The 15,403-nt window shown below is 34.6% G+C and overlaps 1 protein-coding gene across 1 annotated transcript; it reads left to right on the top strand.

Moving 5' to 3' along the window:
* The first annotated feature begins 436 nt into the window (after positions 1-436).
* On the top strand, positions 437-13,193 carry LOC107655235 (myocyte-specific enhancer factor 2B-like). The gene is made up of 9 exons (XM_016442684.1): positions 437-543; positions 4,888-4,978; positions 5,710-5,913; positions 6,899-7,021; positions 7,103-7,283; positions 11,274-11,419; positions 12,203-12,299; positions 12,437-12,539; positions 12,780-13,193. Exons 2-9 carry the CDS (start codon positions 4,925-4,927, stop codon positions 13,114-13,116), a joined length of 1,245 nt encoding a protein of 414 aa, XP_016298170.1. The 5' UTR covers positions 437-543; positions 4,888-4,924; the 3' UTR covers positions 13,117-13,193.
* Positions 13,194-15,403: the final 2,210 nt, after the last annotated feature.

Here is a 15,403-nt window from a genome sequence, read left to right as displayed (position 1 = left end):
TAAAAAGGACAATGTTCTTAATCTTTCTCTTTTCGCTATTTCACTTCAACTACATCATTAAACTATAACCCTTGTACGCTAAATATTTAAGTGTGTATTTAAAGTTTCTGAGGAGATTTTTATTCAGTGAATTACAGATAGTAAAAGTAATGGCGTCTTTTGCAGCCAATAAAACTCGACACAGGCGGGAGCAAAACTCTAATGTCTGCTGCTGATGGTGTGAATAGGCGGAAATGATTGGCGTCTCTTTCAGCCAATGGGAACGCCTCAGGGGCGTGGCATTTCCTGCCTGATGCTGCTGCTATAGGAACAGCTGGAGTTGATTGGCATCGTTTTCAGCCAATGGAAACGCTGAGGGGGCGTGGCGTTCTCCGAGTGATGCTGCTACAGTATGAACAGCTGGAGATGCGCTGATGTCAAAAGCGCCCGACGATCATCAGGTGATGTGAACTCAACCAACTCGTCCATTCAGCTGATTCATCTTCTGCAGACTGGTGATACTGTTCTTAACGACTCATCTGACTGGTTATTTGTCAAAACCAGGTAAGATCTGTTTTTTTTTTTTTTGAAGTATAAAACTGTTTAAGTGTTTAGCTATAAAGTATAGTTAAATTAAATGACACATGATCAGTGTAGCCTTAACATGTGAAGTAAATGAATATTAAAATCAAATGAGATGTGACCTCTTGATGGTGAAGGATTTGGGCAGCGTTTAGTCTTGCATGGGTGACCATGGTAGAGGAGATATTCTTTCAACTTTTCTTTTGATATTCTTCATCTATATATAGTAGATCTATATATAATATTACTTAATTAATTATAATATAGTATTTGTATAAATATACATACATACATACATACATGTATAATACATACATACAAAAATAAAATATAAATGGGTATTGCAAAAAATATCATAGCTCTATATATAATATAGTATAATATATTAATTTTATATATTAATATATAATATATTTTGATACACACACACACACACACATAATATAATATATATATATATATATACATAAAATAAATAAAATACACATATAATGGGTATTGCACAATAATATCATAGCTCTATCTACATATTAAAATAATATTGTATTAATTCTAATAATGTATTAATAGTAGTGATAAGAGTATTCATTATTTTGCAATATATAAATACAAATATTATATTACAATTAATAATATTTATACATACTAATAATAATGAAATATAAATACATTTTGCAAAATAATATAATAGTTCAATAAATATATACAATTGAAGCATAGAAGATTAGGCCTTTCATTCGTTCACTAGTTCTAATCAAGCCACCATCAATGTGTTACCTTGAGAACGTGAGAAACGAATGCAGAACGCATTATTTATTACACAAAGTGTTGTTAGCACTTTGTTTCTCAACAGATTTACATGTTTAGTGCAGATGTACAGTTTCCGTGTTATTTCAAAATGATTATACCAGGGATACCCATTTGTATTTATTGAGTTTGCAAATTCTTTATTTATTTATTGTCCAAATCCACTTATATTGCATTCCAAATGTACATTTGTTCAATATACGCACTCCCCGATTCAATCCCAGCTTTGCAGTTGCATGCTTTGCCACAGTTTACAGAGGTCAACTAAAGGGTGAAATCCACCACAAAACACATATCTGTAATCTAATGGACGTTCTTACACCAGGATGTAAATTTAAGCCCCAGGGACCATGTTGCATTTTGCAAAATGCAGAAACCATGCGTATTTTGAAATTTATCTACCTGATGTGCATTTACTGCACCATAAACAAACGATAATGTTGTGCCATAATCATTTCGAAAGCATATGCTTTTGCTTCTTGAGCTTCTTAGACCGTTTGCTCTTGTCATTTGGTATGCAAATACAAATCTTACTTGCTATTTTTGGCGCACACAGGTTTCTCATCCCACCGACACACACACATACCAACCATTAGCTTCAGCCACCAACAGCTGAACTGTCTGTACTCTACAGGTGCCAGTTGCATATGGTTTTGAAACAGTTTGGACGGCTATTACCAAATAATTGTTTGCTCTAGTGTTCTAAAGCTCATTTATTTTCATTCCCTTGCCCAAACAGCTTTGACTAGTCTCGACAAAGGTGTTTGTTGTTGGACCTCTGATGGCTTTGCCCCCATGAGGGACCCAGCAATTAGTCCCCTCCGGCCCCAGAGCGAGTGTCGCTCTGCAGGAGCCCGTCAGCGTACCATTGCCACTGTTTGTGTGTATTCTTTTCCACTGTCTAGCCTCTGGGAAAATCTCACAGGAAGCTGAATGTACACCGAGGGCAGACAGGATCCAGAGGTGCAATAGTTGCATTATTGCATACTACATCTTTTTTGGCTGTATGCATTAGCTAATTTCAATTAAGTAAGTTGAGTAGCATCATTTTTGAACATTTTATCACTATTTAATTGTGTGCAAGCTATTTAAATTTGTAAAATAAATGTGTTTGTTTTCTCTAAATAATTTCTTTTGGCATAAACCACTGCTTGTGTGTATTCTTTTCCACTGTCTAGCCTCTGGGAAAATCTCACAGGAAGCTGAATGTACACCGAGGGCAGACAGGATCCAGAGGTGCAATAGTTGCATTATTGCATACTACATCTTTTTTGGCTGTATGCATTAGCTAATTTCAATTAAGTAAGTTGAGTAGCATCATTTTTGAAAATTTTATCACTATTTAATTGTGTGCAAGCTATTTAAATTTGTAAAATAAATGTGTTTTTTTTCTCTAAATAATTTCTTTTGGCATAAATAGCATTGCTGAAACCCAAGTACTGGATTTTGGACAAAGGTTGCCTCTGTTAAAATATTGAGATGGAATATATTAAATGGAATGTATTCAAATATATTATAAAAACATTATAGTGGAAAAACTGGGTCTTTCATTTGCTCGCTAGTTCTAATCACGCCACAATCAATACGTTACCAATGAGATCACACAAATTCGTCAAAACGTAAAATAGTTATGAATTGTCCAGTGTGTTGGACAGGATGTTTCTGTCTGTGGTTGTGTCTACTATAGTATCAAAAATCAGTTTGTTCATTATTCTCCCAAAACCTGAGTTAAAGCTCAAAACAACATCAAAACATTGTAATGATGATGCTTATAGTCGCATTGGTTTGCGAGCAAAAGCATTCACAAATTTGAGGAACGTTAAACTTAGCCCAACACATTGTTTGGTGATAGCAATCTTGTCACAAATGCTTCTCACTTCCTCACGTTACATTTATATCTCATGATCAACTGCCCAACAGTGATGCAGGCCACCTGTCAAAGCCTTTTAGGTGTGTGTGTGAGTGTGTGTGTGTGTGTGTGTGTGTGTGTGTGTGTGTACGGAGAATATCATACTGATATTCTCTTTATATGGTTATAATGGCAAAAAACAAGGATTCCTCCACTTGTCCGTCTCTGTGCCAAGGGGTGGGTGTGAGGGCAATGGGCACTCATGGATCGTGGGAACAGCATCACTCTCTCCGTAAACCACTGGCTTTAAGATTTTAAAAATAGGCGAGGTTACACATGCCTAATTTGAGAGAAAAAAAAAGCATATCTTAAGTCCCGGAGGCTTTTACATTAGTTGTTAGCCACTATGCTAACAGCAGGGGTAGATCCTCTGAAAGACATTTCCCAGTGGGATTGATACCAAATACGTTAGCAAAGCCAAATTTATGATTGTATTTCACTGATTTATAGCCCTATGTGAAGTTGTAAAGTCAAATGAAGCTACAAGCTTAGCGTACATACTAGAGGTCTTGATTTTTTGCTATGTCCAATGTATTGTGGTTCTTATCGACATCAACTGAGTGCCATTCTTGTTTAGAAACATGAAGATATTTTCTATTTCTATTTCGGGTTTTTTTGCTTTTTATGTCAGCTGCTAGAATCTCAATGTAGTTAAATGCAGCTAACAGCTTAGCAGATTCTAGCTACAATGCTTTAACTCACAAAAATGTTAGCTACTGGCAATTTAGCTTTAAAAATAGTAATTCTAGTGTGACTTCACTATCAAATGTGCATGAAAATAGCAAGGCAGATGTGCTGAGTGAAGAATTTTAATGTTATTTGAGAACAGATTAAAACAAAGTGTTAGCTTTAGCCACTGGCATTTTACCAGGCTCCTTCTAGATCTGTGAAATGCATCACTCCTGTTCTCCAACTGGTTAAAACTTTTCAGTTTCCACTGACTGATGACCCTCAACCTGGAAACTTTACATAACAAAACCCCAAAAATCAACTGTTGGTGTTCGCTCATGGGAGAACAGGGGGTGGATAGGAACTTTCCCTTCATCGTATCACACTATTATTTTAAGTGCGGTTGTAATGCTAATGCTAACTTTACTCTACCTTTAAATGGAGATGACATATTTTTAACCCATGCCCTGTGGAAATGTTCATGTTTGTGTTGGGATAACCCAGACTGTGGGGGTGTTAGCCTGTGCGCCTGGGCTAACTTTACTCCTAGCTGACCCTCTGGAGGGTATAAGTACACAAACGTCCATTATTCGTGGTTGGGAAGTTGGGCTGGTTGTTGGTGTTGGCTGAACACAACATCACCCATGTGTAGTTCTCAATATATTTGCAAAAACAATCCATATACTGATGTTACTGCAGCAAAATGAGTGCCAATGAATTGTGAACTGTTGTGCACATGCATATATTTCACTACCAAATATATTGTACGTTTTATTATATTATATTATATTTAAATATTTTGTTATTTATTGTATTATTCTGATTTTATATTATGCTGTTACTTTCTATAAATTGTTATAAAAAAATGTAAACAAAAGTTTATATAAATAAAAACGCCACACTTTCTGCTAATAAATTAAATTTTTCATTCTGTCTTTCAGCTGGTTTAGGGAAAACACGCTCCGAACACAAAGCATCATGGGGCGGAAGAAAATACAGATCTCTCGGATTCTTGACCAGCGGAATAGACAGGTTTGTACTTGTTTCATTTCATATACTGTTTAAATTCAACATGAAATGACATCAGAACATTTTTTGTTTCTATAATATGACTTTTTTTTTGTGTGTGAAACTGAATATTTGATAGGAAATAATGTAGGGCAAGTTTGATTTCAACAATTAGGATATGATTGGTGGATGTTATCTTGTTTTATTACCATTACTATTTTATTTTTTATTTTTTATTCCACCCTCAAAGAAAAGTTGTTTTGGAGACTGAAAAAATTATACAATTTTGATTATTATTTTTTTTATTCTAAAACATTAGGATTTTTTTCCCCAGTTGTACCGAACATTTTTGCATAATAAAACCATAAATAATGTTTCTATTAATTTTAATTTCATGTTGTATGTTAATCTATATATCTATATCTCCGTATTTATTTGACGAAAAAAAATGGGGCTTTCTTTCTTTTCAGATCATTAGGACTAAATTATGTAAGGTTTTCACACCTTTGCCATTCTCACATGGAAATCAATGGTAGACGGTAGCTTTTGCTCTACATCAGAATGTGATATTTTAATCCAGGGCAAAAGATCTTAAGGTGTGAAACATGGGCTTTGCTATGAGGCGAAGAAGACATATGTCCAAAAAAAGACTTTAAAAGAAAACAGCGTGAGATGTCAAACCATGATAGCTTAGTTTGTAGCATCTATCAGAAGTTTCTGTAACAATAGTCCTGTGGTTTGTTCTCTTCTTCAAGGTGACATTTACCAAGCGCAAATTTGGTCTGATGAAAAAGGCCTACGAGCTGAGCGTGTTGTGCGACTGTGAGATCGCTCTCATCATCTTCAACAGCACTAACCGTCTTTTCCAGTATGCCAGCACTGATATGGACAAAGTGCTGTTAAAGTACACCGAATACAGTGAACCTCACGAGAGCCGTACAAACACTGACATACTGGAGGTACATGCCAAATCTCTCCCTTCTGAAATGTGTTAATTATTAGCATATCACCAAATCAGATGAGCTACCACTATGCTTTTACTGTGCTTGATATAATTGAAACATAACCAAATAAAGTCCCACAACTAGTTTGTAATTGCAAATGAAGCCGGAGAAGATTTGGACATGAATTAGATCAATTAGACATCAATTTGGACATCAATTAGATATGCCTGTATATTTGGAAGTACGGGCCAAAAAACCCCCCAAAAAAACAGACCATTAATGAAAATGATTTATTTAGCATTATTTTCTCATTTAATAATTATAAAGAAATATAATAATAATATATAGTACAATTCAAATGTTTGGGATCAGTAAGATTTTATTTGAAAGAAATAGTTTTGCGTTTTGCATTAAATTGACCAAAAGTGACACCAAAGACATTTAAAATGCCACAAGTTTTTTTTCCCCCAAAATAAATGCTGTTCTTCTGAACTTTCTGTTCATCAAAGAGTCCTAAAAAATTTAGCACAATTTCCACAAAAAATATTAAGCAGCACAACAAAAAAAATTGTTTCTTGAGCATCATATCAGCATATTAGAATGATTTCTGAAGGATTATGTGACACTGAAGACTGGAGTAATGATGCTGAAAATTCAGCTTAGCATCACAGGAATAAATTGCATTTTATAATATAATAACATAGAAAACACATATTTAAAATTATAATAATATTTCACAATATTACTATTTTTACTGTATTTTTGATCAAATAAATGCAGCCCTTGGTGAACATAATAGACTTCTTTCTCTCTTTATATATTTTTTCTCATTAGAAGAGCTGAGTATCATGTCATATTGAGCTGTGGTGCTCATATGAGAGATGGAGGTTCAAATTTAGCCGAAGTCATGTCCTGGTCCAATTTCCTCTCCTTCACCCCAATGTCATACCATTCTCTCTTTTCTCCTCTTTTCCATCCTCTTACTCTCTGAGCACTCCAGACTTTGAGAAGGAAAGGATTGGGGTTGGATAGTTCGGAGCTTAATCAGGAAGACAGCGTGACGACGGGAACGGAGAAATATCACGATGGCATGGACCTCTCCATCGCTCGCCAGCGCTATTATGTTAGTAGAATCAAAAATGAACCACACACATATGATTATCTGAAACAATTGTCTAAAGTAATGCTGTAAATCCAATTACAGGCTCCTTCGCTCCTGCCTTCAGAAGTGATGGGTGCAAGTACCGAAAACGGCTACAGCAGCTCCTCCAATCCAAACCTAGGTTCCCATCGGACTCCGTCCTACAAACCGTTGTGTAACAGGCTGGGCTCAACTGGTTCTGTCAGCTCCAACTCCCATCCAGCTCTCATGGGACCGCATGCAGGTAAGATCCATATTGTTTCCAAATATTTGTAAACATGACTAGACTTCAATATTAAAAAAGGCTATAGTTAAAGCTATACTATGTGTGTAATAGTATGTAACATCTAGTGGTTGAAGCATAAAACTGCAAGCTATTTGAGGAGGAACGTTGTTATGATAATTACGTGAGTTGTTATTCGTCTCCATGGATGAATCTTATGGCTTATCAGTGCGAATGTGAATAGCGACATGAAAACTTTAACAATAAAGAAAGACGGATATCCGAAAAGTATTTCTTATGAGCAAGTAAATAGCTTATACACTGTTGTTGTTTTGACTCGTTGAAATCAGTTGTTTTAAAATAACTTTTAAAGTCTGGCAACTCAACCATCAGACATAACGATTGCTATTCATATCAGATAAAGGTGCAAACTATGCACCTTATTTTTAACGTAAAAGCGGACACGGGCATTTGTAACTTGAATGTGCAAGGCTTCCGGTGTCATTCTATTCCAGCTATTTATATCTTTACAAAACAGCGGGTTTTGCTGCTTGATATTGCAAACTGTTATTTTGTATCATAGTATTTAATGTATTGTGGTAATTGTAAACAAACTAGGATGTAGGTCAAAGTTTTACCGTATACTGCACATTGTTATTGTTCTAGTCATCTACCTAATGAATCAGAAGTCTCGCACATTCACAGAAAATAGCCTACTTCAGCATTACAAAATAAGATGGTAAAACTATTTATAGGCAAGTGGAACTGGTTTTGAAATTAAACATTATATTGTGAACCTAGTCAATGCACAGCAGATGTGATGCTATGCAAATTATGTTGATTCATGATTTGTTATGGGTACTGTCGCTTTCCCTTTTTGCTTGCAAACTCTTTTCAGTATGCGGTTTAATTGTTGTGGCTTCAAACTAATTCCACTGTGAATAAAAATATGAAGGGCTGATAGCGCCAAATGTCTTTAAACGGAATATGTGAAATTTGACCGTGTCTACATGCACTGTTCGTCCACGTTAACACGGCATTCTGGCCGTGTTAAGGCGTTAGTTTTTGCCGTGTTTCTTTAGTATGTGTAAAGACGAACAATTTTACCATGTTAAGCAAACTAATTTGAACATATCTCTCAACGCGCACATTCTGGCTGTGTTCGAACATGTAGCCTAATACTTTTTAAAGTAGATTTACCTCTTGATTTATCCCTCATGAGCAAATATAACGTGTGATGTTTGCATACAAGCATACCAGTGTTCCATTACAAAATCTACCATGAATAAACATGAAGTCTGATGTTTTTAAACATATTTACCAATGTACCCACGCATTACATAAGAAAATAGAGTCTCAAACACAGCAATTTCATTGGCTGATGTGCACGTTGTCATGTTAATGTGGCCAAACAGTGCATTTTGACGAGGTCAAATTTCATGCGTTCCGTTCAAAGACTTTTGACCCCGCCCACCTTCCATATACCAATCGCCTGACCTACTTGCCTTTATTTACTGATATGACATAAACACGCACAGACTAATGATGAAAGTACGCCGTTTCCTGGGAAATCCTTCCTGACAACTCTAAAATAGCAATAATTATTATAGGCCATATTGGTTTGGGGAAAGACAAAAACATGTACTTTATGATGTAGTTAATTATTAATTATAATATCGTTAATTATGAATTGTTAAAGCTGGCCCTGTATCGATATTGTGGCACGTGTGCAGCAGTGGACCGCGCTTAATTTGAATACAAGAACAACGTTTAAATTTGAGCAGAAAAGTGCGAGGTTTCTAAAAAATAATGAATAGAGCATAATATATAGGCTATACAAGGTTTAATCTGGTCGCAGAGGAACACAACCGGGTTGCCTGATATAAAGAGACGTAATCCCTAAACAGAGTGTCCCACTTGCTCAATACGGACATATCTGCTAAATGTTGCTACTTATCCTTGTCAACCTGGCAACCGTGTGTGTGCGTGAGATACAGTGAAGACACTCTTCTAATTAATTTTTTTTTTAAACGTAGAGAGTGTGTTAATTTGTGCAACGATAACCTACCAGCAATGTAAATATAATTTTTTTTTATATATTAGAATGAGTACATTACAATATAAATTTATTAGAACGAGTACTTTATTATTTATGGGCTTAAAAACAAGATGCAAACAATCAGAATATTGTACCTGGTGGGGAGTGCCCAATGTAAACATGAAACATATGCCATTACCTATATTATACTGTGGTACAGTTATGGAGGCCCTTCATAATGCAGAGGTCAGCTGCCTACTCTGCCAATAGTTAGAAATGGCACTATAGTATACAGTGTTTAATAAACAGCTGTTTTACTAAATTCTTCTGAGGTGAAATTCAGTGCAGTCCTGTATCGTGATACGTATTGTATCGTGGCCTATGTATCGTGATACGTATCGTATCGTGACTTTGCTGGTGATACACAGTACTTATTATAGTCATTATCGGATGGGGTTACACAGAAAGGCAATGGGGAACGCTCCCCGAGTAGAGTATTTTAGTATTTGCGCACAGGAAGTTCTCATATGTGAAACAGCCCACCCTCTCAACCACGTACACACACAGACACACATATGAAACAGTAGCTGAAGACAGAGCTGTGGTTTCTGAGCAGAATGTCACACCTGCCGGATTTTTGATGCTGTGCCTCTTCAACTCCATATTACTATTAGTAGTGCTGCATGGGAATATTCTACTCAACGCGACCTGTGGTCAGAATCCAGCACTATAAACGCAAGCTAAAGAGTCACATGCATCAGAATGCAGCTACTAATTGTGAGAGTGGTCTTGAAAAGGAATAGAAATAGTTTGATGTGGTGGTAGACGTCCAGGCTTTTTGATGTGTGAGGATCCATTTCCCAGGGCTTGATTTTTAACATTTACATTAACATAATTTCATTTTCTTGGTCAAAGGTCAAGAATTGTTTTTTTTTTACCATGCTTTCATTTATTTTGTGTACTTTTCAAACATATTTCTACGTATTTATTTATTTATAAAATATGTATTTATTTATTTATATTCAAACATATTTCTACCTATTTATTTATTTATAAAATATGTATTTATTTATTTATTTATAAAATGTATTTATTAATAAAATATTTATTTATTAACATACATTCAAACATTTATTTATTCAGACAAAAATGACATTCTGCAATGAAAAATATTATTATATTTTAAAAACTATGATAATCCAGATGAAGAGTGACAATAATTCAATTTAAACAATATTTGTTTTTCAAAAGTGTATTTGAGAACTTGACATGAAATGTGAGTTGTGATGAAATATGAGATGCTATTTATTTATTATTTAATTTATGAATTGTTTATTATTATATGAAAAAAAATATTTACTTATTTATAGCTATTATTTATTGATAAAAAATATTATTACATTTTTAAAAACTGAGATAGTTTGGATAAAGAGTGAAATAATTAATTACATTTTTTTAGTTATATAAATAGTAAAACTATTTATTTACTTTTTTTTTTAATGCCTGTCTATCAGTTGTGTAACTGTAAGCTTCATTATTTACCAAAAGGACAACGGTGTCACCAAAGAGACATTATATAGGAATATAATGGAAATGTAATGTGTGAAGAAAACAAGAAAATCAAGGAAAATGTCACTTGACAAGCTTTTTTTCCCCCTATTTCCAACCAACCTGTAATTCCATTAAATTATGCAGAACGTTTCAAAATATGATTTAAATGTGTGCATTAAGGATGCATAAAATGCTTCCTTTGAAAGTAGCTTTATCAAGACATTCAGAGCCATCACATGATGACAAGTTCACATTTATCAGCAAAATATGTTTCCATACAGGTGTCAAGCCTAGATAGTGAATGAACACTGTCTGAGAAGGAAAACTTCTCCTTTCAGTGAGCGACAGAGAGAGTGGGAGAGAGAAACTGAAAAAATCATTTCAACCACATCTTGTTTTTCACTTCCCATATGACTGTGAAGGTCTGGGCTACTCGATGTTCTCTCATGGCAACCTGAGCAGGGCCTTGGAGATGAAGACTCTGCCCCCTCTGAATATGGCCAGTGATGGACGACGTATTGATGCTCACAGCGGACTGTGTGGAACCCGCAGCAATTTATCCAATGCTGTGAGAGAGTCTACAAAAGTACTCACTTATACACTGAAATGACTGTTTCGTCACTATACAGAACTTCACATATGTACCTTTACATAACTTTAATACAGAGGAAGAGGCAACTTTATCTTTATTTCCTGGTGACTCTTATATCAATGTTTTATAAATAAATCATTGACAGTCATTTTAAAATGCATAATAGAGAAGTTGCTCATGTACATTCAAATATAATTATCGATGAAATTATATATTATATTATATTATATTAGTTCATTTAAATATAATATCTATTTATAATATGGATATTTTTACATGTCCAGTAACTAATGACTTGAAGTAGTTATATTGTTAATTTCTTAAATAATGTTATATCAATTTATAATATTCATATTTGTCATATCCATTGTATATTATATTAATTCATGAAAGTACATACTATAATATAATATGAATTTATAATATTAGTATTTTGCATAGCAATTTTATAAATTGTTGTAATTATGAAAATATATGATTTAAAGTCTTATGAGATTTCTAAATGTAGATATTTCATCATAGAATATTGTATTAATTTGTATTATTAATATTTGTCATATCAATTATTCATATAATTATAATATAATATAATAATTAATTTAATATCATATATATTATATTACTATAATATACTGTTATAATATATTAATATAATGTAATATAATTCATTAATGTAAATATTACATTATGATAGTGATATTTATCATATTAATAATTTTGTGGTTATTTAAATTTTCTTTTCCTTTGGTTCCCATCTAGAGAGCACTCTATCAGAGTATGAATGCTGGGGGCCACATGATGGCGATGGGGAAGACAGCCTTACTGGGACACAGTCTGGGGAACTACGGGGCCTCAGGTGGGGGCCCAGTCTTTATTCAGAGCACTTTCTGCAAAATTATAAATACTGCCATGCGACAGTATGCATGTTACACATTTTGAGTATTATTCTAATTAACCTTAAAAGGAAGCACTAACAGTCCGTTTATATTTTAGAATACAGCCACCCCAATTACACTGTGGGTTTCCAGCGCAATTCTATGAATACCTGGCAACATTTGTCTCATCAGGACACCCACCAGTCCATGATCAGCCCTGGGTCAGACATTTTTTAATGACCATACATATTAATCATACAATAAATCAGCATAAAACATATTATATTATATTTACTTTCAATTTTTGCATTTAGATTTGTGTTTTTATTTGTATTTAATTTATTTATATTTAATTTTATTAAATTATTTAATAATTATTTTTTATTTATAATTATATGATTATTTATAACTATTTATGACACTCAAATGTCTGTACATCACGTTCATATCACTGTCCACAGGATGGCATCAGGAGGAAACTGCTCGTACTCGTCCCAGTGCTCCTCTCCTTCCTCGCCACCACACCCCTCCCTCAACCTGAGCATCAAATCAGAGCGCACCTCTCCTGAGCACATGCTCTCAGCCACGCCCCCCAGCCATCACATGCTGCAGCACTCACCAATGGAAGAGCCCAAAGTGACCAGCTGCCCACCGTCAGAGGAATACACAGCTATGGAGAGGGACGAGATACAGAAGAGCAGTTACTCCAGCCAGCATGGCCCACACAGAGAACCCCGAGAGGGGAAAAGCCACCAGCCTTTGAAGCAACCTGACGTCAGTAATGGATGGATAAGATAATTGCCACAACCGTTTCTTTTAATGGCTTAAACGAATAGTTCACCCCAAAATTAAAATTTGCTAAAAATGTACTCACCCTCAGACAATGCGAGAAAACAAGAGTTTGTTTCTACATCGGAGCAGATTTGGAGAAATGGATCCTCTGCAGTGAATGGGTGCCGTCAGAATGCGGCTGATAAAAACCTCACAATAATCCACACCATTCCAGTCCATCAATTAACATTTTTGGAAGTAAAAAGCTGCTTGTTTGTTTCAAAAAAAAAAAAACTGTGCTTCTGGCCAAAATATAAATCCATAATCCATAATAACGCTTCCTCCAGTGAAAAAGTCCATCCCCTGTTGTCCTCTCTCGTCAAAATCCACCAACATATTTGTTTACAACTGCTTTGGACTGTTTTCACTTGTAAACTGTGCTTGATCTGTGCACATTTCTCTCCTGATTCAGACGAGACAATGGTGGAGAATGCAATATTATGGTTCTCGTATTTTAGCTAGAAGCAGTTTGGTTTGAAATTAAAAACTTCTTGATGTTTATTTATTTGTTATTAGAAATATGCAGCTTTTCACTTCACAAGATATTAATTGATAGACTGGAGACATGTGGATTGCTTGTGGATTATTGTGATGTTTTTGTCAGCTGTTTGGACTCTCATTCTGACGGCACCCATTCACTGCAGAGGATCCATTGATGAGCAAGTGATGTAATGCTAAATTTCTCCAAATCTGTTCTGATGAACAGAGGCCGAAGGGTCAGTACATTTTCAGCTCATTTTCATTTTCCTTTAAATTGTATTCCTTGAAATTGTTTGGGTTTTTTTTTAATTGGGAGATGGAATCTCTTTTTTTTTTTCATAAAGAAATGTGCATCATATTCCTCGTTAATGTTAAATTCCTCAAGCTTAAAAATACATAAACATAAATCAGATGTTTTTATTAATCAGTTTTAATCAGAACCAGTAGTTTTTATTAATAGCCTACTATCACTTCACCAGAGCAGCATTCAAATTAAAGCTGACCCTGTTTAGAAATGTGATTCCTGTTTTTCCTCACATAGTGTAAATTACTGAGTCATAAATGATTTTCATGTAAATGATCTTCACTCAGGACAGACTGCTTTTCTACTTTCAAACCAAAGGGGTTTTTATGAGAAAAAAAAAGAGAGAAAACAATGTTGTCTTGGTAATAAGTAAAATTCATTTGCATTATTTCTGCCATATATTACCTATATATTATGTAATATTTGAGTTTCTTTGCTTATGTTTATCACTTGCTTTATCAGTTTGTGTGAATGATGCATACCACCATGTACCTTCCTGACGTATTGTCAGTTGAAGTTTGTTATAATGGCCACAAGAGGGCGGCACATAAACATATCAGGCATCTGAATGCTTGTCGACATGACACATTGTAGCCTAACCTTTATTTTATGATGAATAAATAATTGCATTTGTAAACTTTGAGTAGTCTGCCATACATTTGTTAAAGCATACTGGTGTATAAGGGCATCATTTGCCAACACTTTCCATTTCTTAAATCAGTGGTTCTCAACCATGCACTGGGGCCCTAATGGCTTCAGCGAGCTTTCAATTATTTACTTATATAATGACTTTAAATTATTAAAATAGATAGTTTTGACAGAGTAATTAAAGTTCATTACAATACTAAAACACAAAATTTCTGTTAGTGTATTAGCACGACGTGAGCGCTACACCAATCAGCATTTATTTCGTTTTTGTAACGAGGCGATGATTTGGGGAGTATAATAACAACCATTTTAATAAAGTCTTAACTCAAAGTACCATGTATTAGCAAGTTTCCCAACAAATAATACAAGTCTTTGGTTTGGTCATTTTGTGGGTACTTTGAAATAGTACCATGCCGTCGAATATTAGCAACTGTCTGTCGAAGTGTCTGTCGAGGTAAGTTTATAGCCTACTTGTATTAAACTTGACATAAATGAAAACGAGGTTGTGAGGTACAGTCAGTCAACGTTTTGTGCTTTGTCATAAAACACTTTTAAATTTCACTACGTTTTCCAGGGTTTTACCCAATGAAAGCCAGTTGGAAATACGCATTTTTAACGTTTCTTTGACTTAACGAAGTCAAGGTAAAGCTGTTGAACGACTAGTTTACATGGCGTAAAGTGCATTTGAAAACAGTTTTTGCCAAATGTGTCTATATCAAATGTATTTGTATTTTTGATGTTTAAACGATGTCAAAGTAACTTATTAAATGGCCTTCTAATGGACGTTAATCCTCGTTTTCAAATTAAACATGGCGGGAATTG

The sequence above is a fragment of the Sinocyclocheilus anshuiensis genome, unplaced genomic scaffold, assembly GCF_001515605.1.
Source record: "Sinocyclocheilus anshuiensis isolate Anshui unplaced genomic scaffold, SAMN03320099.WGS_v1.1 scaffold735, whole genome shotgun sequence".
In the NCBI taxonomy this organism is placed as follows: Eukaryota; Metazoa; Chordata; class Actinopteri; order Cypriniformes; family Cyprinidae; genus Sinocyclocheilus; species Sinocyclocheilus anshuiensis.
Note: the sequence above shows the minus strand (reverse complement) of the source record. Positions and strands in the feature narration are given on the sequence as shown.